Source organism: Lepidochelys kempii, chromosome 2 (genome assembly GCF_965140265.1).
Source record: "Lepidochelys kempii isolate rLepKem1 chromosome 2, rLepKem1.hap2, whole genome shotgun sequence".
Classification (NCBI taxonomy): domain Eukaryota; kingdom Metazoa; phylum Chordata; order Testudines; family Cheloniidae; genus Lepidochelys; species Lepidochelys kempii.
This window is the reverse complement of record NC_133257.1, coordinates 184,436,002-184,459,051: the sequence shown is the minus strand read 5'-3', so window position 1 is coordinate 184,459,051 and position 23,050 is coordinate 184,436,002. Positions and strand designations below refer to the sequence as shown.

General features: G+C 44.3%; 2 protein-coding genes across 8 annotated transcripts in view; one reads left to right on the top strand and one right to left on the bottom strand.

The window, feature by feature from the left end:
• TRANK1 (tetratricopeptide repeat and ankyrin repeat containing 1) overlaps positions 1-17,920 on the bottom strand; it is a 92,844-nt gene extending 74,924 nt beyond the window's left edge. For 4 of the 5 annotated variants that reach the window (XM_073332986.1, XM_073332989.1, XM_073332988.1 and 1 more), the window contains exon 1: positions 17,759-17,920. Coding sequence is in view for 1 of the 5 variants with exons in the window: in XM_073332994.1 (XP_073189095.1) it covers positions 1,808-1,881 (74 nt within the window). In the remaining 4 variants the exon portion in view is untranslated. Of the gene's footprint in view, positions 1-1,807; positions 2,105-17,758 lie in introns of those variants that run through there. The other variant, XM_073332994.1, reaches the window with a different exon arrangement.
• A 135-nt stretch (positions 17,921-18,055) lies between these two features.
• The window catches only part of MLH1 (mutL homolog 1), a 34,239-nt gene continuing 29,244 nt past the window's right edge, over positions 18,056-23,050 (top strand). Inside the window, exons 1-4 of one of the 3 annotated variants that reach the window (XM_073332997.1) lie at positions 18,056-18,419; positions 20,342-20,432; positions 20,580-20,678; positions 22,620-22,693. In XM_073332997.1, coding sequence (XP_073189098.1) covers positions 18,304-18,419; positions 20,342-20,432; positions 20,580-20,678; positions 22,620-22,693 — 380 coding nt within the window. In that variant the 5' untranslated portion in view covers positions 18,056-18,303. Of the gene's footprint in view, positions 18,420-20,341; positions 20,433-20,579; positions 20,679-22,619; positions 22,694-23,050 lie in introns of those variants that run through there. The other 2 variants (XM_073332995.1, XM_073332998.1) reach the window with 2 other exon arrangements.

Here is a 23,050-nt window from a genome sequence, read left to right as displayed (position 1 = left end):
ACTCCACAGGGCAAGTACTTGTCTAACAACTTGTCTTGTGAAGCCCCATTAAAATTTATAGCACTTTACAACTAAAAGATAATACTAGTAAAATGCACAGTATTGCAGCTCCACCACTTAAATACAAGAATTAAATGTGAATCTGATTAATTTAATGGTGTAGTTCTTTCTCACAGAACAAGCCAAGAGCCATTGTGGGTTTATTTAAAAAGATATCTCTATGCTTGACGTTCTTCCTCCTCCCCTTCCGAGCCAAACTTACCACTAGCATATGTGGCATGGACCTCCCTGAAGTTAATAATTACTCTGTTTACACCTGTGGTGAATTTGGTCCTATTATTCAAAGTAGTGTTATCCTATCATTGTAACAGAATAGGATTTTGTGTTTTAATTTCCAAGTTATTGCCTCTTGCTCCCTGTAAGAAGGGCAATAGCATGTCTTATCTCCAGGAGGTTAGCTGTTTACATAAACCAGAGTTACACTCTCATAAGCAATTTTGTATGTATCTAGCATTTCCATTCTCCATTAGGGAAATAGAGCAAATTGTTAACTCTGGTTTACATCCAGGAGGGGAGAGGGAAGGGGGACAGCAACTTTGAGAATCCTAGTGTAGATCAGCCACCACTCCCCATCACACTTTGAGCAACACAAGATGTGATCCAGCCCAGAAAAGATCTAGTCAACAGGGTACTTGAAACTCGGGTAGCTGTTTATACAAGGTTTCCCAGTACTGCTGATGGAGATGAACCAGTATAAGCGACAGTGAGAAATCTCTGCAAGATTTCCCTGGTGTAGACAAGACCAGTGAGTCAATATCTGAGCTAGGAATAAAACGCTACAAATCCTGGCTCCCTCGCCTATGCTTAGACTATATTCAGCTCTGAAGAGCCCAATAGATCTATTTTCACAGATGCATGGGAAAACCACTGGACTCCTACTAACATATTTTCCAGGAGATTTGGAATCTTTTTACCGCTAGCAATAAACCTCAATTATCTATTTTTGCAATATTTCAAAACTGCTGGTTTGTTTTGGAACAAACAGCTAAAAAAAGGATTAAAAGAAAAACAAACATTACAAGGATAAGCTATTACCAAAGTGCAGAGACCATTCACCCTGCTTTTTAACCAGAAAACTTTTTTAGTTTGCAGAGAGATCAAAAAGCAGCTTTGTGGTACAACAGTACAAGACTTAATCCCAGTGGGGAAAGGGTCCAACTCCATTAGAAAATGTGCTCATTACCATCTGCACAAAACAAGTCCCCCCACTTTGAAACACAGATCCACACATCCACTCCCTCTTTTTTAAAGTACGCTGTACCTGAGCGCACCACAAACCACACAGTCCGCCCCGCAGGTGAAAGAGCAAAGATGGCCTCATAATTCACCCACATACAGGCAAGCCTCTAAAATATTTATGTAGTCGTTATTTTGCACATGTAGAATATAACACCTCTTCCCTGAAAAGAGATATGGGCCCTCTCCTGCATTCCTTGAGCACGCCCACTAGCTTCCTGGGGGTTTTGGGTGCCCAAGGAAGTGGGATTGGGGGCCCCTAACGAAACACATCCTCCAATGCGACGCAGCCCTGCCGAATGCGGGAGCGGCTATGGGAAGGCGGTCTCTGGGCTCTCGCTCTCTACCTTTTAGTCTTCGGGAATAAGTGGGGGGCGGGAAGGCGGTGGGTTCATGCATTAGTCCTGAGTGCCCCCTGCCTAAAGCAGAGGTGCAAGCTGTTTTCCTCCATGGGAAGTTCCCCGGCTTGCTGCACTGCCTAAGGATACAATGGCGACACGCTCCCACCTACCGGAATCCTGAAGGGGCGGCAGGACGCCAGCACACAGAGACATTTGCCGCTGCGGCTGCTCTGTGCTCCTCCATCGCGCGCAGCTCTACCCAGCGGCCTGGCGCGGCTCAGCTGCTGGCCCGAGACAAAACCCAGCCTCGCGGGCGCGCTCGGCTCGCTCCGCACCCCAGGCCCGGGCGGGCCACGTTCTAACCCCTCCCTCCCGTCGACGTCATTTCAGGGAAACGGGCGGCTCGCGCCGGGGATGGAACCTTGAGCCGCTGAGGCTTCGAAAACCGAAACCGGCCTGTTCTGAAAGCCGCCGCCGCCCGGAGCTGAAGGCGGGGCGGGGCGGGGCGGGGGGAGAGCAGGGTCTTGTCGCCCACCCGCGCCGCTTGCACGTTGGGAGGCATCCCCTGGACCGCTCACTAGGGATTTCGCCCCCCGTGTTAACCTACCTGTAAGGTGCTTAATGATGTCTTTATTAGGTGCTAGGAAGGGCAACGTGAGGAGTGACAGCCCAAGCCTTGGGTGACCAATCTGAACTTCCCCCCTCAGTTTTGGAATCCAGATCCTAGGGGTTGTTTCTGACCATGAAGATGCTTACAGGGCCGCTGCAACGTTTAAAATTGTGATTTCAAACTTCCCCAAACTTTGGGTCCTGTGTTTTAGTCCTCGCTCTGAAAACCTTTGGGTGCAAAAGGGATTTCGCTGTAGGGTTCCCTGGGACATTTACCTTTCATATCATTTTAAAGTGAAAACGAAAAACGAAACACAAAAGCTTATGCCCAAATAAATCTGTTAGTCTTTAAGGTGCCACCGGACTCCTTGTTTTTGTGGATACAGACTCACACACGGCTACCCCCGCTACTTGATTTTAAAGTGCATGATTCAAAATTATGCTTCTGAACAATACATTATTAGTAGGGCTGTTGATTAATCGCTGTTAACTCATGCGATTAACTCAAAAAAATTGATTGTGATTAATCGCACTGTAAAATAATAGAATGCCAACTGAAATTTATTGAATATTTTGTATGTTTTTCTACATTTTCAAATATATTGATTTCAATTACAACACAGAATACGAAGTGTACAGTGCTCACTTTATATTATTTTTATTACAAATATTTGCACTATAAAAATGAAAAACAAAAGAAATAGTATTTTTCAATTCACGTCATACAATCTCTTTATCGTGAAAGTTTGTAGTGGAATCTCTTTATCATGAAAGTTTAACATACAAATGTCGAATTTTTTTTTGTAAATTAACTTTGCACTCGGAAACAAAACAATGTAAAACCTAAAAGTCCACTCAGTCCTACGTCCTGTTCAGCCAATTGCTAAGACCAACAAGTTTGTTTTATATTTACAGGAGATACTGCTGACTGCTGCTTATTTACAATGTCACCTGAAAGTAAGAACAGGCGTTCACATGGCCCTTTTGTAACCAGCATTGCAAGGTATTTATGTGCCAGATATGCTAAATGTTCATGTGCCCCTTCATGCTTCAGCCACCATTCCAGAGGATATATTTCCATGCTGATGATTCTCGTAAAAAAATAATGCATTAATTCAATTTGTGACTGAACTTCTTTGGGAGAATTGTATGTCTCCTGTTCTGTTTTACCTGCATATATTTCATGTTATAGTAGTCTTGAATGATGACCCAGCACATGTTGTTCATTTTAAGAACACTTTCACGGCAGATCTGACAAAATGCAAAGAAGGTACCAATGTGAGATTTCTAAGGATAGATTCAGCACTCGAGCCAAGGTTTAAGAATCTGAAGTGCCTTCCAAAATCTGAGAGTGATGAGGTATGGAGAATGCTTTCAGAAGTCTTAAAAGAGCAACGCTCAGATACAGAAACTACAGATCCCAAACCACCAAAAAAGAAAATCAACCTTCTGCTGGTGGCATCTGATTCAGATGATGAAAATGAACGTGTGTTGGTTGGCTCTGTTCTGGATCCTTATCGAGCAGAACCTGTCATCAGCATGGACACGTGTTCTGGAATGGTGGTTGAAGATGAAGGGCTATATGAATCTTTACCGCATCTGGCATGTAAATATCTTGCGATGCCAGCTACAACAGTGCCATGCAAAAAACTCCTGTTCTGACTTTCAGGTGACATTGTAAACAAGACGTGGCAGCACTATCTCTTGCAAATTGTAACCAAAGATTTTTGTCTGAGTGATTGGCTAAAGTAGGACTGAGTAGACTTGTAGGTTCTAAAGTCTGACATTGTTTTATTTTTGAATACAGTTATTTTTTGTACATAGTTCTACATTTGTAAGCTAAACTTTCATTATAAAGAGATTGCACTACAGTATTTGTATGAGGCGAATTGAAATATACTATTTTTTTCTCCAGTGCAAATATTTGTAATAAAAATAAATATTAAGTGAGCACTGTACACTTTGTATTCTGTGTTGTAATTGAAATCAATATATTTGAAAATGTAGAAAACACCCAAAAATATTTTAAAAAATGGTATTCTATTATTAACAGTTAAACACACGATTAATCGCAATTAATTTTTTAATCACGAGATTAATCGTGATTATTTTTTTTAATTGCTTGACAGCTCTAATTATTACTAATTATTGGGAGACAGCACGGGGTCAGTGAATAAAGAAAAAGACTGAAACAGCAGAGATTCTGTCTTAGCTTTAAGGACCAAGTTAAGGACCATTAACTTGCTGCGTGACCGGGTGTAAGTCTGTTAAGACCTAGTGTTCAGTGGTAGGTGTGAACGGTCAACGTGTATGCAAATCATGCTTTCTGTTTTCCCATCTATTACGTAGGGATGATATTATGTACCCCATCTTCAGAAAGTACTGTCGGATTCTTGGATAATGTGTTCTAGAAGTATTATTATTAGTACTTCGCAAAGTATTGCTAATTGGAGGATTTTAAAAAAAAGGTGTAATATTTTCAATGCCTCAGTGACTTACTTAACATATAAGTATGTAGAGTATTCATATATATTAAGTTTCAGTAGCATCTTTCATCACAAAACACTTTACAATAATTAATTAACGATGCCTCACAACACCTCAGTGAGGTAGGTAATTATTTCTGAACTCATTTTAGTGTGAGACAACCCTTGTGTATAAAGAAACCTCACATTTTTAAGCAATTTGAAACTTTCACATGCCACTTTCTACCTTTTTTTTAATTAAAGAAAGCAAATTGATAGCCTACAGCAAAGATGAATAACTTGCCAATGTATCTTTCAGTAACTGTTTTTGTTCTAAACAAAACTTTTAAAATGAGGCATTTCAATAGAGTGAAAGCTGCTACAATCAACTGATCTCTTAATATACACAAGGTCTTACAGGCTGACAAGTCTGTCTTCTACACAGAACATTTTCAGAATTTCTACTGCTGTCGCACCACATGTGCGGTACTAGCAACTGTGCTGTCACGAGAGATTTTTACAACCACATAATGTAACTTTGATCAGAGAAAGTCTAGACAACACATTGGCAAAAACACCTTATGCATGGTCCACACTAGTGCTCCCGCAGTTGCTAGGATCCGTGCAGCTGTATCAGTGCTAGAACAAGAGGAGAACTTTAGAAACTGTGTAATTTTATTTATATATATTAAGTGAGCTGAAGAAGACAAAGTCCCTGGGTGAGATGCAGCAGTTCTTACTCCAGCAAAACTCGCACTAACTGGACAAAACGTATATAAGCCTGTTGCCGGGGCTGAGTAATGGAAGGCTGGCTCATAGAGGTGAAGGCCGGCTCATAGAGGTGAAGGCCAGTTCACCTGAAGTTCGGTGCAAACTTGAAACTAGACATCCATTCTGGGTCATCACACTTAAATGCGGGCACACAGTTTCACTTTACCCGTCCCACATTAATTCTGATAAAACTTCTTGCAAAATTCTGCTACAGAATTCAGCAGGAACTATGACCTGAAACACTCTCACAGCAAACATGCATTATGGTATCTCCAAGAGAACAGTCATACATTTGAAATGAGTCACAATATAGCAACTGAAACTTTGTTTGTTTCTTTTTCTTCTGCACCCAGCTTTACAAATGAAACTTGGCAGTAAGCAGAACAATAGCCCATGTGAAATCTTTCCCTCCCATCGAAAGTGAAAGCAACAATGCCAAATGCTGCAGCCCTACTCCACACAAGTATGCGAGGCTTCTGGGAACTGCTAAGTTTCACCTTTAAAGTTGAGTGTGGAAGAAATAGAAACTGAATGGAGATGGACCCTTTTATGGAGCAGTACTGAGTGGCCAGAGGAACAAGCATGCTTGCTAGCAAGAATGGTGGTAGTAGTGGCAATATTTTGCCAATATAGCTTATGCCAGCTTCCCTGAGCAAAATGAACTATACCAGCAAAAGCATAATTTCGCCAATATAACTGTCTGCACTAGGGGTTTTTGCCAGTACAGCTATGTCAGTCACAGATAATACCTCATCACACCCCTAACCAACATAGTTATGTCAGCAAAAATTTGTCATGTAAACCTGGCTACAAGGCACCTAAATACCCATATAAATGCATCCACAATAGAAGTTATACCAGCATAACTATTTCAATAAAAAAAATCATAACCCCAACTGAAATAGTACAAAAACTATGTGTAAACCAGACCTACGTGCCTTTATAATTTGCACCCTTTGCTGAGGAGGGGGCTTTCACTTCTGATGGGGCTTCCCTTAGCTTCCCTAAAACCAGTCACACTTCCCTCCCCAGCAGTGCAGGCAGGTCAGTTTGGGCACCCGGAGCAGCCAGTAGAGACATAAATCACTACCGGGACAGGAGGGCTGGCAGTCATGCGTGTGAGAGAGAGACATTCAGTCCCTCTCGCTCACTATTACAGCATGCTTGGAGAGGCAGGGTTTTTGGGTGTGTCTGAGGAGGTAGGCATGGGGCAGGCTCTGTCCCCTCAGGCAGAACATAATGTAACAGCCTCCCTGCTTAGTGAATTGTTCCCATTGTTCTTAGTGAATTCCCCCAGGAGTATAAAACAGGTGTAAACATTTTAAGGCTCCCTTGAATTTCCAGAGTGGTGTAAAAGAGCCTTATTGTAAAGGACAGTGTGCCTTATAAATGCTTACCGTGCTTTAGTCATTAGAACTGGTCTAAATTTTTAGACTGAAAAACTGAACTCCTGTAAAGAGTTAATAAGTAATCTAGTTAGACATGCGTTAGATTCTGGTTTTGTTTAAACTGCTAATAAAATAAGTTGTGCGAATGGAATGTATATTCCTGTTTTTGTGTCTTTTTGTAACTTAAGGTTTAGCCTAGAGGGATTCTCTATGTTTTGAATCTGACTACCCTGTAAGGTATTTACGATCCTGATTTTACAGAGGTGATTCTTTTACTTTTTCTTTAATTAAAATTCTTCTTTTAAGAACCTGATTGCTTTTTCATTGTTCTTAAAATCCAAGGGTTTGGGTCTGTGTTCACCTACGCAAATTGATGAGGATTTTTATCAAGCCTTCCCCAGGAAAGGGGGTGTAGAGCTTGGAGGGGAAAGACGTTTCCAAGTGGGCTCTTTCCCTGTTATATTTGTTAGATGCTTGGCGGCGGCAGCATCTAGGTCCAGGGACAAAAGGTAAAATAGTTTGTACCTTGTGGAAGTTTTAACCTAAGCTGGTAAAAATAAGCTTAGGGTTTTTTTCATGCAGGTCCCCACATCTGTACCCTAGAGTTCAGAGTGGGGAAGGAACCTTGACAAGCCCTAAGGATGCATTGTGCACCAGGGCCCAGGGAACCTGACTGTAGGGGCTTCAATCAACCCGGCCAGAGCGGTGGCTCAGCAGGGAAGAGTGACTAGGGGATGAAGCAGCCCTGGGCTCCCTGGGGGTAGGGCGCAGGGGTGGGAGGTGAAGAGGGTGCTAAGCACTTGCCCCAGGAGCTGCTGTGGAGCCTGCAGGTTTGGGGCATGAATAGGCTGGAAATCGCTCCCCCCCAGTCCCCTCTCCAGAGCATAGCTGAGGGGAAGAGAGCCTTCCCCGTGCCAGTGCTGTGTGAGACTTTGGCACATGCAGGGCTCAGCTCCTCCTGGCCAGCATCCCAGGTTGGAGGGTCTTGGGCTTTCCCAGGGCACTAGCCCAGCCAGAGGCAGTGGGTGAAGGAAGGAGCCTGCCGGTCAGGCTGCTGGTGAGCTGAGCACTCTGACCAGGGCAGGGGTTCTCTGCACAGTGCTGGGAACGGGACATGCCCCACCCGTGGGAATATGGAGGAGCAGCAGGGCTAGAGGGGGAGTGAAGAGGCAAAGCAGGGAGAGGACAGCAAGATGGGGAGCACATAAAGGGCCAATGGGTGGGCAACAGAGGTGACACATAACTGGCTGCCACCTGGCACCTGCCTGCACTCACCAGCCACCGCAGTTCACAGCACACAACGAGTGCCAGCCTGAAGCAGGACAGGGTGGGGGTAGGCCGCAGTAGGGACTGTGCTAATGGACCAGCAGGGGGAGCGGCTGGCCCTGCACACTGCATCTTCATCCCACCACAAGCCTTGCACACCCACCCCCATCGTCGGCCACTGGACTCTCCCCCCCTACTCACCGCTGGTGGGACTGTCGCTAGTGAGCGAGTATCTGGCCAGTACTGATGTGAGGGAGACAGAAAATATGGGACAATATGGGACAAAGTCAGGACACCTGCAGGAGGGCTTAAATACAGGACTGTTCCTTTAAAAATGGGACAACTGGTCACCCTAATCTGAGGGCTTGTGAGCGAGGAGGTGAATTTAAAGTGCACTAGCTACTATGAACCAACTCCCCTTATGAACACTCTTACTGCACACTAATAGTGCCCTCAGGTGGTTTAGCTTAATACAGTTCCAAGGTGAGTGCACAGTAAGAGTGTCCACATGGGGAGTTTGGGCAGAGAACTAGTGCACACCAGCTACTGTAGGCTTCTTCCCCTGCAAAGACAAGCCCTGAGTTTCTATTTAGATAGAATCCTGTTCAAGATTAATGCAAGGCAGTTTTGGTGTGTGTAGAACCTTCATTTTCATGCACTGTCTGTGGAAGTGACTTGAACTGGGAAGAGTTGGTATAAACACGTGGCCTTCTATAACTGGTGTTACTATTTGTAACGTTACACTCCATATGCTTATGATAAACTTTTTGCAAGATGGCTCATGTAAGATATCATTGGAAAGGTTATGATTTATTGAATGTGATTATCCAATTTGTATGCCTGTATCATTTCTGGTTTCAGAGTAGCAGCCCTGTTAGTCTGTATCCGCAAAAAGAAAAGGAGTACTTGTAGCACATTAGAGACTAACAAATTTATTTGAGCATAAGCTTTCTGTATCTGAAGTTAGGAATATTAATCATGTATCTGTATTTCAAATGTGCTACTTTGGGTGTCACCCACAACTCATCCTTCAGATACAACAATGAAAAAGCCAGACAGGGCTGATGGCCCATTAGCAAAGACAATGGACTGTGAAAGAGCTTAGTCTTCCTGTGGATGCCCAAGACAGCCTATGAGTAATGGCTGCTAAAACCCTGCAGAGACATGGGTCTGAGTCACCTGGTTTTGGGCCTCCCCCCTGTTGGGATGCCAGTGTTTTTCCACTGGAAGACAAAGGGTTCCCTTCATACACAAAAGCTATATAAGGCAGGGGAGTGATATCATCGTGGTTCTCCTCTGCTTCCCCACCCAAAGAGACACTGAAAAACACTTTGAAGCAAGAACTGAAGTGAGGGGAGAAGGGTTGAGCCCAGGCTGGAAGGGCGTCCAGTCTGAGTGGAAATACCTGAAGTTTCAAGCTGCAGGCCACTGCTGTTGGCTTTCAAGACTCTCTGTAATCTGCCTGTGACAATATTTAGGGGAGAAATTACTATTTGTAGCCAATTTCTTTAGTGAATCAAGCTTAGTTTGCATGTTTTGTTTTATTTGCTTAGTAATCTGCTTTGTTCGGTTTGCTATCCCTTTAACCACTTAAAATCTGCCTTTCATAGTTAATAAAATTTGTTTTGGGTATTATTAAACCCAGCTTATGCAATTTCTAATTGGGGCGGGGCAAGGAGCTGTGCATCTCTCTCTTCACACTGAGGAACAGGGCGAATTTTTATGAGCTTGTGTGTGCAGATTTTTCTATACAGTGCAAGACAGTATTATTTTGGGTTTATCTCCCAAAAGGGGCGGGCACATGACTGCTGGGTGAGTCATCTCATACAGAGCTGACTTCAGTCTGTCTGCAGCTGTGTGTGGCCCTACCTCTGTGTGTGTGTGCTGCAAGAAGCTGGAGAGCCTAATTCAGCAAAACAGGGAGACGGAATCCAGGCTGGTGGAGCAGGAGAGGCTCAGTGAAACCCCAGTACATCAGGTGGCATCCTGGACAGGGGGGGTCCAACCCGTCACACTATGGATATGTAATGGGCTCTGAAGACTAACAAAAAGTTAATGATCCTGCATACCAAGTAAAACTGGAAGTGCTAAAAGCAGATATGCCAAACCCTATACCAAAGTAACTGACTGGAGATGAGTTATTGACAATCCTCAGCAGGCAATAGAAGTGGGGAGCAATAGTAAATGCCCCAAATAGAATGGAAGAAGAAAAACTAAGTGATGTGTAATTCTATAACTTTCAACCCTCTGGAGACTGGCCAAGCTTACCAGAGGGAGAGAACAAAGAAACCTGGTTGCTATAAGAAACACAGTGCATATCTACATAGGGAAATTTACCAGCCTGATTATACAGGTATAATTTTACCACTATAATTATACTGGTATAACTCTTTGTTTGGAAACTCTTATTCCAGAATAAGGAGTCTTTTTCCACTTTAGTTTATACCGTTTTGGTATCTCTCGGCTTTTGGACTCACACACTTCTGTGGGTCCAGGGCATAAGGACCATACGGATGGTCCAGCCATACCATCCCTGGTACCGCCAGTTGCATCACAACCACCACTCATTGTCCTGCTTTGCCAGTACCAATTAGATTTCTTTTGCAAGAGGATCTTTGAGTGTTGGAAGAACTTGAATCCCCTCTACTAAATATCAAGAGGGATCTTCTGCAGATACTGCCATACCTCCCAGGTGCTACCGCACCCACAGGTGAAGGCATGGCAGCCAGTACCAACACAACTTCTGGTACGAACACAGCCACCGGTGCAGACATCTTTAGCCCCCACAACTCCTCCTGCCTCTATAGGAACAGGAGAAGATACCTCCTCAGACTCAGATGTCCATCCAAAATTTCTCTACCTCCCTGCCTGAGATGTCTCCCAAGGAAGAGACCCCATGAACCAGACAATGACCGATTTAACCACCTCTCTGGCAGGAGCACTCTTGGGGTCCCTCCCCCTTCCCTTATGCCTTTCTGGAATCCTTGGATCCTACACAGAGGCCAGTTCTATAGGATACCCTCATGCAAAAGGATCCACCAACGGGCAACCCCTGGTACCACAGGACTCACTCCCCTCCTCAAGAAGACCCTCTAGAACAGTGGTTCTTAACTTGGGGTGCTCGCACCCCCTGGGGTGTAAGACGCCCTTTCTGGGGGTGCAAGACATGCCAGATTTTTTTAGAAAGTAAATCATCAAAAATACAAATTAGGCACAGGCACATAAGTACAACTACTTTGTTTCATCAAACCTACGTATTTATTAACATTATACATTTAACAATTACTGTAATATACAAACAAAATATATCTAGGTTTAAAGAACTGACCTACTTCAATGATTTTTGATAAGGGGTACGAGAACATATTTTGAGAGCCAAAAGGGGTGCAGGCTGCAGTAAAGGTTAAGAACCACTGCTCTAGAAGAACAAGAGCTGAGAGTTGAGGAAGTAGCAGTGCCATCTAACAAGTTGTCCTCCTCACCAAATGAGGCTGTTATGCCTCTTCTCCCTCCCTACGCGGATAACTTCAAAGTCTTCCAAGAGGATAGCTAAGTCGTTGCAGGTCCCCTTGGAAGAAGTGCAGGAACCACAGCATGCCCTAGTAGATATCCTACATACCTCTCTGCATGGCAAAATAGCCTAACCTAAATATGTCACCAGCTTGAACAGTATGGCAAACACCAGTCACTATCTCATCTATTTGCAAGAGAGTGGACAAAAAAAATACTGCATACCTGCAACAAGCTTGGAATACCTCTTCTCCCAGCCCACCACAAATTCACTGGGGCTCAATGCCATAAAGGAAAGAAACAGAAAACATCACTCCAGATCTGCTCCTCAGGACAAGGAGCTTAAGCATCTGGTCCTTCTTGGCCACATTACAGTTCAGGATAGTTAACTACCATGGCCAAGTATGACTACACAAATTATCTCATTTTATTATGTGCCACAAGACCAGAAGGACCAGTTCCAGGCCTTCATCACTGAAGGTCAGAGGATTTCCAAAGCCTCTTTGCAGGGCTCACTGGATGCAGTGAACACAACTTTTTGCTCTATGGCAGCTGCCATAATTATGAACCGCACTTCCTGGCTGCAGTTCTCTGGACTCCTAAAGGAGGTCCAGAATACAATGGAGGATCTTTGAGGGCCCCAAGCTCTTCAGCAGGGCCACAGATGAATTCCTTCACTTATTAAAGGATTCTAGAGAGATCCTCCAATCCCTAGGCATCTACATCTCTGCAACCAAGAGAAAATTCGGACAGTCACAGACAGCACAATGGTGTCATCCTGTCCAGCACCAAACCTTCCAAAGAATCATGCAAGAAGAGGCCCAGATTCCTCAAGAAGGGCCCATCGTGCACTGTCACCTCCCAGTCAGCAACTTCTTCTAACCAGCCATTTTGACCCTTCAGTCAAGGGTCATTCTGCAATCTGCCTCTTATGCTCCACCACCCTCTCACCTTCCCCTCCATCAGACAGGGATCATCTTTCTCATTTCAAACCTTCGAGAGTACATCACATCAGACAGCTAGATACTAGAAGTCATTACATCAGGCTATGCCATTCACTTCAGCTCCATCCCTTCCACGCCCCCTTCCCCTTTCAGGGGTTCTTCTCATGAGGGTCTCTCAAGGCAGGTCATACAATCCCTCCTGCTCCTGGCGGTGATTGAACCAGTTCTCCTCTCTTTCATTGGGAAACAGTTCTACTGCATGTACTTCTCGATACCCAAGACGAAAGGAAGATAGAGACCAATCATGAACCTAAGGAATCAGAACACATTCAGGATGGGAACCTTAGTAGCAATAATATTGTCATTTGATTCAGGTGACTGGTTTGTGGTCCTCAACCTTCAGGATGCATATTCTCATATAGCAATGCATCCAGCTCACAGATGCTTCCTGCAGTTTGTCATTGACAATGGCCATGGTTAGCACTGGGTTCTTCCCTTTTGCCTTTCCATTACAGAGGTCCTCTTTGTTGTTGCGGCCTACCTGTGGCTGTAATAGAGAGAAAGAGCCTAGAGCACTGGGCCTGCTGCAAGACTTGAGGCCCGAACCACAGTCAGAAAAGCCAGGCTGTGCTATGAGCCAAAGTCAGGCTCTGTCATAAAGCAGACGCTTGCTTACAAGTTCACTGTCTGGTACATGAACTTGGCAAAGGTACAACAAGCCTTGCTAAAACACAGGCACTCCTAAGTACAGGACATTTATGTAAACACATTCCTGGGAGATGGTACAGGAACACACTGACCCTGAGTAAGAGAAGGATGGGAGGACAGAATAATGAATGAATAATGAATGTTTTGTTCAAACCAGGAGGTACAAGGTGTAGAGTTGGTAACTAACCATATCAGGAGTATAATACGTAACTTGTTCATATCCATGTATCAAAGAGAAATAATGAGAGGGGTACCTTTGTCCAGCCTAGAGGGCAGCATATATTCCTGCTGTTGACTCAGCTGGTCCATTGTCGTGAGCATACATGTGTTAGTGTACTTTTAACCATGGAGCCAGGGCACTAGGATCGTGCTTCATCAATAATAAACCTGGCCAAGTGCCTTCACCACCGAACCGAGTCTGTGGTCTTTCTGAGTAGTGCTATCAAGGTCTGCTGAACCAGTTATCTGTGCGGGGCTGGGACTGTATACCGAGAGAACACACACACACACCCACCCACCCAACAGACAACATTGGTGACCCCAACTGTTGATTTGGTAAGTGGCGAGCTGTCTGCTGTAGGGGTTGCAACCTAACATGACAGAAAACTCCGAGCTAGGGAACCACCTAATTCCCTCCCTAGATATCTTCACAGATTTTAATAAGGTTTGGACACACTGGGTAACAAAAAAAAAAAAAAAAAAAAAAAGCAGTCCATATGAGTTTAAAAAACAAAGTGGGGAAGAAACATGGAATAGAATCTGTAAGGCTAGGGCAGAGACTGTAGCCCTGAAAAATAATAATAAGAGTAAGAAATGTATAATATTGCAAACTATGAACAGGACTGTTAAATGGTTAAGACAACACACCACAAAATTGATGGGGCAAGTAACAGAAACAAAGAAAAAGTGAGAAGAAACAACAGAAGCAAAAAAACACTGGAAAGCACAGGAACAGAATAGAAAATTAGAAACAGCTGTAGAGAATCTGCAAAGAAGAGAAGTGCCATCCCCCATTATAAATCTTGTTGGGCAACAACAGACTTTGGGTACTTATATAGTGCCTAAAGAATAGGGATGGAAATGGAAAAAGATGGCCCTAGCAAAATTAAAACATGGAACATGGGATGATTGGAATGGGTGTTGCAATGGGGACATGTGGAATGACCTAGACCAGCCACCTAACAACCCATTGGCAGGGACCACCACACTGCAACCACCACTGTAGGATAAGAGCCAGGTTCTGGTAAATCCTAAACTGAGATCTAGACTGGGTCCTGTTAGAACAGGAGAAATAAGTGCACAGGAGCGAGAAGAAGCAAACAATACTGTCACTGGATTGGTAAATCATATGAAGGACAAAACGGAACAGTTCACAGAGCATATTAGGAGACAGGAGGTGCAACATGATTGCAGGGGAGTGGATAAAAAAGAATTTCAAAGTGAAAAATCAAGAGAGTGAGCAGTTTAACACCTAGAATTGATGCAGTATCACACAGAGTTACCCAGAAACAGTTAACTGCAGCAGGCAAGGACACTCCTGCAATCCATTTGGCATACAGACAAAAACAACAGACACAAGGGGAACAAATTCAGGTTTTGGAAGAGCTGATAATCACCCCCCACTCTCCTCTCAGAGCCAGGATAAAAACCAGGGGTTATGGATTCCCAACTGCTTTAGCCCATGGAGCCCCACTCCTCCCGCAGAGCTAATAATATAACCTTCTTACTCAAATATTTATACATACCAGTTAAGTTTTCCTTTATATCTTCTCTCAGTTTGCTAAACTTGCTGCTGCTGCCTGTCCTTTAAGATAACTTGATAAAGGTAAAAACAATCTCTCTTGGCTGAGGTCTCCCTCCCCATCCTAGATTGCTCTTCCTTCCCCTCCCCCCCCCCACTTCTGCCCTCTCTTTGTTTTAAAAACTAAATGTAAAATTGTTACAGTTATTACAGAAATCTCCACTGCTAAAAAAAGTGAACCAACTGAAGACAAAGCAACACAACAAACAGAGAAAACAAGGTAAAAACTTCACTTTAATTAAGTCAGGCGAATTAATTATTTTAAGCCTTCAGGAATGCAACAGCTGAAAATACTCCTAACTTTCTTGAAGATATGGTTGCCAAGCAACAGAAATTCAGGTTTCTAATCCTAACCACTGACTAATATTTGAAACATGAGTTTTCCTTGTTTCCATATAGCAGTTTTTAAAATAAAGTAATGGAAAATTCCTTCAGTTACTAAATTAATATAGCAAAGTGGGCACTTAATTTTTATTAATTCTTATTAAAAAGAATTAAATGAAAAGGTAAATACTTGCTTATTTACATGTTTAACTTTTTTGTTTACCTGTCTGTTTTCTAAATAATAATAATTTTGAGCTCTTAATGCCTTATCTTGTATAGTTATGAATACAATTCTGACACCATTCATCTTTAATTGTAAGCTGTCACGTATGTTGTCCTGTGTCCTTGTATTGTGTGTGTGTGTCACGAGTTGTTTGTTTGTTTTAATTCTGTTGCAACAAAAATCTATTTTATACTTTTTTTTAAATGTAAGTGGTACCACATTATTTTAATATTACAGTTGGGGTATAACCATCATACTATTATTAATAACCAACTAATTTTTGCAAACCTCAAAAATGCCTCATTTATAAATACATACGTATACATATATTTTTGCCTCAACAAATAATGCAACTGCAAACAAAAACAATTTCCCTTTTATTAATCATGGCTTTTTATTCAAAGAGAAAATTGTAAGGGGAAACTTCAACATTAATGCAAAGGTAACATTAACAAAGTGAAAAGGAGTACTTGTGGCACCTTAGAGACTAACCAATTTATTTGAGCATGAGCTTTCGTGAGCTACAGCTCACTTCATCGGATGCATGCCGTGGAAACTGCAGCAGACTTTATTTATACACAGAGAATATGAAAAAATACCTCTTCCCACCCCACTGTCCTGCTGGTAATAGCTTAAGTGTCAATTTCTTGTTTGGGTTCTTATAAAAGTTGTTTATGCATTAAATAATAAGATATAGTTATTAGAATGTTATAACAAAAATGGTTTAAAATATATTACAATATATACTAGGTCTGGTTATGTTGCAAAATGTTAAAGCTAACCAAACAATTTCAACAGGTTTCCAGCTTTGCCTCCCAAATACAACCAAGTGTCATAAAAGTTTAATACTCTCAATGTGTTTATATAGACCTGCATTTAAAATTAAGTTTGGTTTACTTTTTATACTCTTTTCTTTTATGTTATGTTAAAAGGACATACTGGTTGTTAAAGTTTGTGCTTCTAAACAGTTAAAAGTGGAATTGGTATCACAAGCAAATTAACTCTGAAAAACTTGGATAAAAATTCTGTTACTAACTCTTTTGCTAAAACAGAGTGCTCAGCAGAAGAGAGCAGTACACTTCTCAGAAGATTGTGAGCACCTATTTTAGCAGTCAAGAAGTATATTTATTATGAAAAATTAGTAATGCACATGTTAAGTGAAAAGGAACATCTATGCAACAACTGCAAAAGTATCTAAAACAGGTTTATTTGTGCTAAAGAATTGGGAAAATCAGAACAAAAGTATAGCTTGTGTTATAAAAGACTTGGTCCCTATTACACTGTAAACAAACTAAATTAAATTAATCTGTATATTAAATTTGGGTTACCAAAGAAATGTAAAACAAACAAGCAAAAATCTTTATTATGTGAACCAAGATAAGTTGTTTAAGGATGCATCCCACAGACCGAAGACAGAAGAAGTTATCAGTGCACAGTGAAGAAACGCCTGGGCATCGAGAAAAGAAAAATGAAGTTCTTTATAACTAACAGACTGGTCAACTACACCTCAGTCTACCATATATGGACAATTAAGTAGGCAATCAGCTAGAAACCACTGGACTAGGCCTAACTGTCATTTAAACTGTATATTATTGAGCAAGTGAATTCACGTGCCTGTGGTTTTAAATCCTTATCACTGAAGTATGGATGAATTTGGCTACTATGTAAAAAGCAACTGTATTATTGCTGTATACTTGTTAATTAATATACTAGCATCTTATCAGGAATGTGCACAAGACTCGAGGGCTGGGCAAAAGACTATTTGCAGTTTGGTATTTCTCAAAATAGGAGACTCCAAAATCTAAGCAGAATTATGGGTTACATTTCAAGATTATCTGAATCTGGAATATCCATTTGGAATGAGGGTAATATGAAATATATAGATATAGATATATATAACTATTTCGACCACCAGGCAACGGAACTGTCTCTGAACCTGTACTTCATGGTATGAAGAGCCTGGCTACCGAAGACAGTATCTCACTGATATTGTGCATGACATTGCTGAACTGTTTAACCAAATACAAGTACAATATCAAGGAACTAACTGCAGCAAACAATATGAAGGCAAGGAAAAAACAAATTGGTCAAGAAATTATTTGTAATGCTTACGCATAAGCCTCTACGCAGGGACCCCCTGGCCTGCAGCGTCAGATGGAACAACCCAGGCCCCCCCGCGTGCAGTTGTTCGGGGCCCCCGGCAGCTCCCACAACTCTATGCGCCACGCAGAACCACTTGCAGAGCGGCCTGCCGGCCCCCTAAATGTCAAGTCGTGACAGGGGGATCAGCCAATAGGAACGAGCGCGTTCGCGAACACAAGTAACCACCTCCCTACCCCCCCACCATTCCCCGCCCCCAGGGTGCGGGCAGGGAACGATGGGAGTTGTAGTTCTGCGCCACACAGCTGCCGGACCAGCCCCGCCGATTGACACCCGCGCCTTCCAATCGGCAGCTGCCAAGGCTCTCGCCCGCAACGGTTTGGCGCGAGTCTGCTGGGTTCGCGACCCTACTTTGCCGCGCGCCCGCAGGAGCGAGGAGGGGAAGGGCGGGGATCGTAGCGCGAGCCCCTCCTCGCTCCTCCCACTTGGGTCTGGTGGTCTCCCTTTCCCCGCTCAGAGATCCCGGCCCCTCAGCATCTCCCGCCCGGGCGCGCCTCATGGCGCTGATGGCTGGCGTGATCCGGCGGCTGGACGAGGTCGTGGTGAACCGCATCGCGGCCGGCGAGGTCATCCAGAGGCCGGCCAACGCCATCAAGGAGATGCTGGAGAACTGGTAACGCGGCCGGGGGGGAGGGCACCTGCCCGATACACCCCCGGGCCGCGCACGCGGGCAGGGGGGCTGGGCGGTTGGTGCGCGTGGCGGGGGCAAGCGGCAGTTACGCTCAACGCAGCCCGACCGGCTTCGGTCCTGGCGCCCGCCGGCGGCGCTCCGGTGCCCCCGGGCGCATCGCTGGGCTGCCCCCATCTCGCCACGGAAGCTGGGGGTGGCTGGAAGTGGCCGCGAACGTGCCCTGCGGCTGCCCTGAAGGCGAAGGGCAAAGGCCGCTCCTGGGGGCGGGAAACGCCACCCTTGGGGTTCTCCTTGGCGGGCGCTGCCCTTTAGTTAGGCGAGGGTTGCCAACCTCCTACTCACACAAACCCCAGCACCGAGGCCCCGCCCCTTCCCCGAGGCCCCGCCTCTTGCTCACTCCACCCCCCCCCCCCGGTCCACCCTCACTCGCTCATTTTCACCGGCCTGGGCGCGGGGTTGGGGTGCAGGAGGGGGCTCTGGGATGGGGGGGGCTGAGGGATTCGGAGTGGGCTGCGGGTTGGGATATGGGCTCTGGGCTGGAGGTGTGGGCTCTGGGTGGGGCTGGGGAGGAGAGGTTCAGGATCCGCTGGTGGGAATACAGGCTGGGGAAGGGGATTGGGCTGGGAGGGGTTGCAGGCTCCGGGCTGCGGGGGTGGAGCTGAGGGGTTTGGAGTGTGGGAGGGGATATGGGCTCTGGGCTCCGGGTGTGAGGTTTCAGGTGTGAAGCCAGAAATGAGGGGTTCATGGTGTGGGAGGAGGCTCTGGGCTGGGGTAGGGAATGGGAGGGAGCTATGAGGGCTCCAGCTGGGGGGTGTGGGGTCTGGTGGCGGTCTGGGGATCAGGGATTTGGGGTGCACAAGGGTGCTCCAGGCTGGAACTGAGGGGTTTGGAGGGTGGGAGGGGGATCAGCGCTGGGGTAGGAGATGGGGGTGTGGGGTGGATGAGGGCTCTGGCTGGGGGTGCAAGTTCTGGAGTGGGGCTGGGGATGAGGGGTTCAGGGTGGGGGAGGGTGCTCTGGGCTCTTTTGTAGGGCAGGGGGTTGGGGCATGGGAGGGGGTTGGGTGCCGGCTCTGGGCAGAGCTTACCTCAAACAGCTCCCAGAAGCAGCAGCATATCCCCCCTCTGGCTCCTACACAATGGCATGGCCAGGCAGCTCTGTGCACTGCCCTGTCTGCTGGTGCTGCCCCTGCAGCTCCAATTGGCTGAGGTTCCCGGCCAGTGGGAGCTGCAGAGCCAGTGCTTGGGGTGGGGGCAATGTGCAGAGGCCCCTGGCTGCCCCTGTGTGTAGGAGCCAGAGGGAGGACATGCTGCTGCTTCTGGGAGCCGTGTGGAGCCAGGGTAGGCAGGGAGCCTACATTAACCCCGCTGTGCCGCCAACCAGACTCTTAACGGCTTGGTCAGTAGTGCTGACCGGAGCTGCCAGGGTCCCTTTTCGACAGGGCAAACTGGACCCCTGGCAACCCTAATTTAACCCCTTGGTGCCTGTAGGCATCACACCCCCAGTGTGCTGCTGGGATTGGAGAAAATGGGCTAACAGTCCTTGACAGCATTAAACTGCATAACTCTTTCCCCCCCTTACTGGCAGCTTTGGGCTACAAGGTTTATTGCATGATGATATCAGTCAGAAAAGAAGGGACTGGCTCCCGGTGTCTTTGCCTTTTGGTGGCCTGGCTCCAGAATGGGGGGCGGGGAGAGGAACATAGGGGAGACTGATGCCATGACCCCAAAAACCCTCACAGCAGCCATGCTGAAAGGTTAGACTCATTGCTGTTAGCTGTTTAGTAATTGTTATGAGAAGAGGGAGGGAGGGGGCATAATATAAATTGCAGTATAATTGCAGACTAGATTTCTTTGAAAGAAAATGTCACTTAACTGGACACTGAGAGATGCTTTGCTTTTTGCAGTTTGGATGCCAAATCTACCAGCATCCAGGTGATCGTTAAGGAAGGAGGTCTGAAACTCATTCAAATCCAAGATAATGGGTGTGGAATCAGGGTAGGTAAACCTACTGGACAGGTACAGGTTGGTGTAGTGCTTACTTGTGGACTTCGTTTTCACACATTCATCAGAAATTTTTCCCTGCCTTAAGAAATTGTGGAAATAGAAATGAAATGTTAATGCGTGTCTGTCTGTCTTATATAGAAAGAAGATTTGAATATTGTGTGTGAGAGATTCACTACAAGCAAATTGCAAAAATTTGAAGATCTGGCTAGTATTTCTACATATGGGTTTAGGGGAGAGGTAAGTTTATGATTAACAGCTTTTTCATTGCTACTATGTGTTGTAAAGGGATGTAGTTGGTTTCTGATTCCTGAAGTCATTTTTAAAAGATCGAGTTTCTTATGAGACTCCATCTTGGCGCTGAGTATGGTTGGTGTGCATGTGGGGGAGTGTTTAGGGTGGAGGTAGAGTGCAAGGAAAAGATGAGTGATGTGGAAGCCAGGAAGTGTGTGTTAACTGCGGGGGATGGGTAGACAAATCTATTTAAGTGATCTGGCGAAGATTAGTTTTTGGGGTCACTTTGGTCCTCTTCCCCCATTGATATTTGAGCACTAGGGAGCATGTTGGTTCTCCCCCAGAAGAGATGGAGCAGTTTGGGTTGGGGAGAGTAAAGAGGAGGAGATTGTTGGAATAAGACCCAAGCTGTGGAGCCTCTAGAACTGCTGACTGAGATCCCAGGGTTGGCGGTAGTGAAACTGACTGGTTTGCAGAGGTGTTTGGCCTCCTGGCAGAAGATTACAGTGCCACCAGCAGGATAATTGTGTCTGGGGTGGAAGAATTTTACATGTGGATCTGTAGGGGGACCAAGTTGGAGATAGAAGGATTAAGTACTGTCAACTCAGAATCACCTCCCCTCCCCTTTTGTGCCTATGAACCTATAAGTTCCCCTGCCACTTTTGTGAAGGATGTGCTGTGGCAATGTGCCTTTAGAAAGAACAAGAAGTAGTTACATCCTTAAAAATTGCCATCATAGGATCTGTAGTGTGTATTTTATACTCAGTATAAGACTAAAACAAAACTGAGGAAATATGCAAAATAAAAGCAGGTTATACAGAAAATGCATTAATAAAAAGAGGTACTATGATTTTGTTAATGCAGCTAAAAGCTTCTATGCAAAGGAAGGAATAATAATTACAGTTTATACCCTGTTATGTCTGAGATCTTAGAGCTCTGATTGCTGTGCAAACTGGGAGGGAAGGAGACAGCCTCATGCCCTGCTTTTTCTATCCATTGACCCACACTGTGAAGTTGCAAGCAAGTTAGGCTTCTCCTGTTGGCTTAATTTAAAACTGGCTCCCTTTGAGATCCACTCCCCTGAGCAGTGTGTGTTTAAATGGATTCACAGGGAGTTCTTCCCCTTTGACGACTGGCTGCAAAACTTAATAGTTATCTCTTTAACAAAAGTGATAGCCCTTCTTATCACCACTTAATTTTAATTAGCTCTTCCTAGTTCCTTGATCATCCCAGTTCTTTGGAAGATCTAGGGTTTAGCCTTGTCTTTCAATCTCACACAAAATAATAAAATAAAATTAGAAGTTTTGAAAGCAATAAAAGAAAAAGCATATTGTGTCATAATGCAAATATATAAATATGTTGTAAATATATTTGTTTCAAAACACATTCCTTGGTAATTTTCAACCTGAAAAGGGAGAGGGATGGGAATGAATTTATGCCCTTTTTGCTTTATGATGTATTGAGAAGACTAGAAATAACTTTTAAAATTTTAAATAATGTGAATTTTTAGGCCTGTCTTTTCTTTTTGGGTGGAGATCTCCTGTCAAGAACCCAGAGATGTAGGCTGGGAGCTCTTCAGCCCTTAATTTTTGTTTTTTTTTTTTAAATATTTCAGTTTCTATTTAAAAAGGAAATCAAGAAGGTAAAAAGCTACTTCTGAGTAGAATCCTTTAAAGGAAAATAGTGCATTGATTAAGAACTGTCAAGCCTTTAATTATACCAGTGTCACTGGTTCTGTGTTAATACTTAGTCTATCCTGTATTTGCTATTAAAATGTTGACATATACCACTTACAAGTAATTAACAAATAGGGAATATCGCAGTAACATGAATTACTTGCAAATGGTAAATGTCTACATTTTAATCGCTACCACTGTAGAAGTATTAATTCCAAAATTAATATTTTCTTGAGTGAGGTTTGTAAAAGTTCATTTTTTCCCCCTATAGGCATTGGCTAGCATAAGTCATGTTGCCCATGTTACTGTCACAACTAAAACTGCTGATGCAAAGTGTGCATACAGGTATGCTGTGTATTCACTCTCTTAAAAAGTTTATGTTGTGTGTAATAAACATTTATTCTCTTTTCAAAGTTGTTAATAATATGGATGGTATCTTGGATACAAATAAAGTCATGGAAGGGATGATTTTAAGAGGAGGGCATGGTCATTCAGGACAGAGGAAAAGGGGAGTTTCAGGCATATGGGTGGCTACAAAAACAATGCAAATATCAAATGGAAGAAGAATAAAATGGAGCATTGTGGAGGAAGCTTGTAATAGGACTAGAGATGACAAGCACGGGGGTGGTAGAAGGAAGTGAGAGCAAAGATATAGGCAGAAGCACAGTTGTGGATTGAGTGCTCTTTATTCAGACCAGAGGC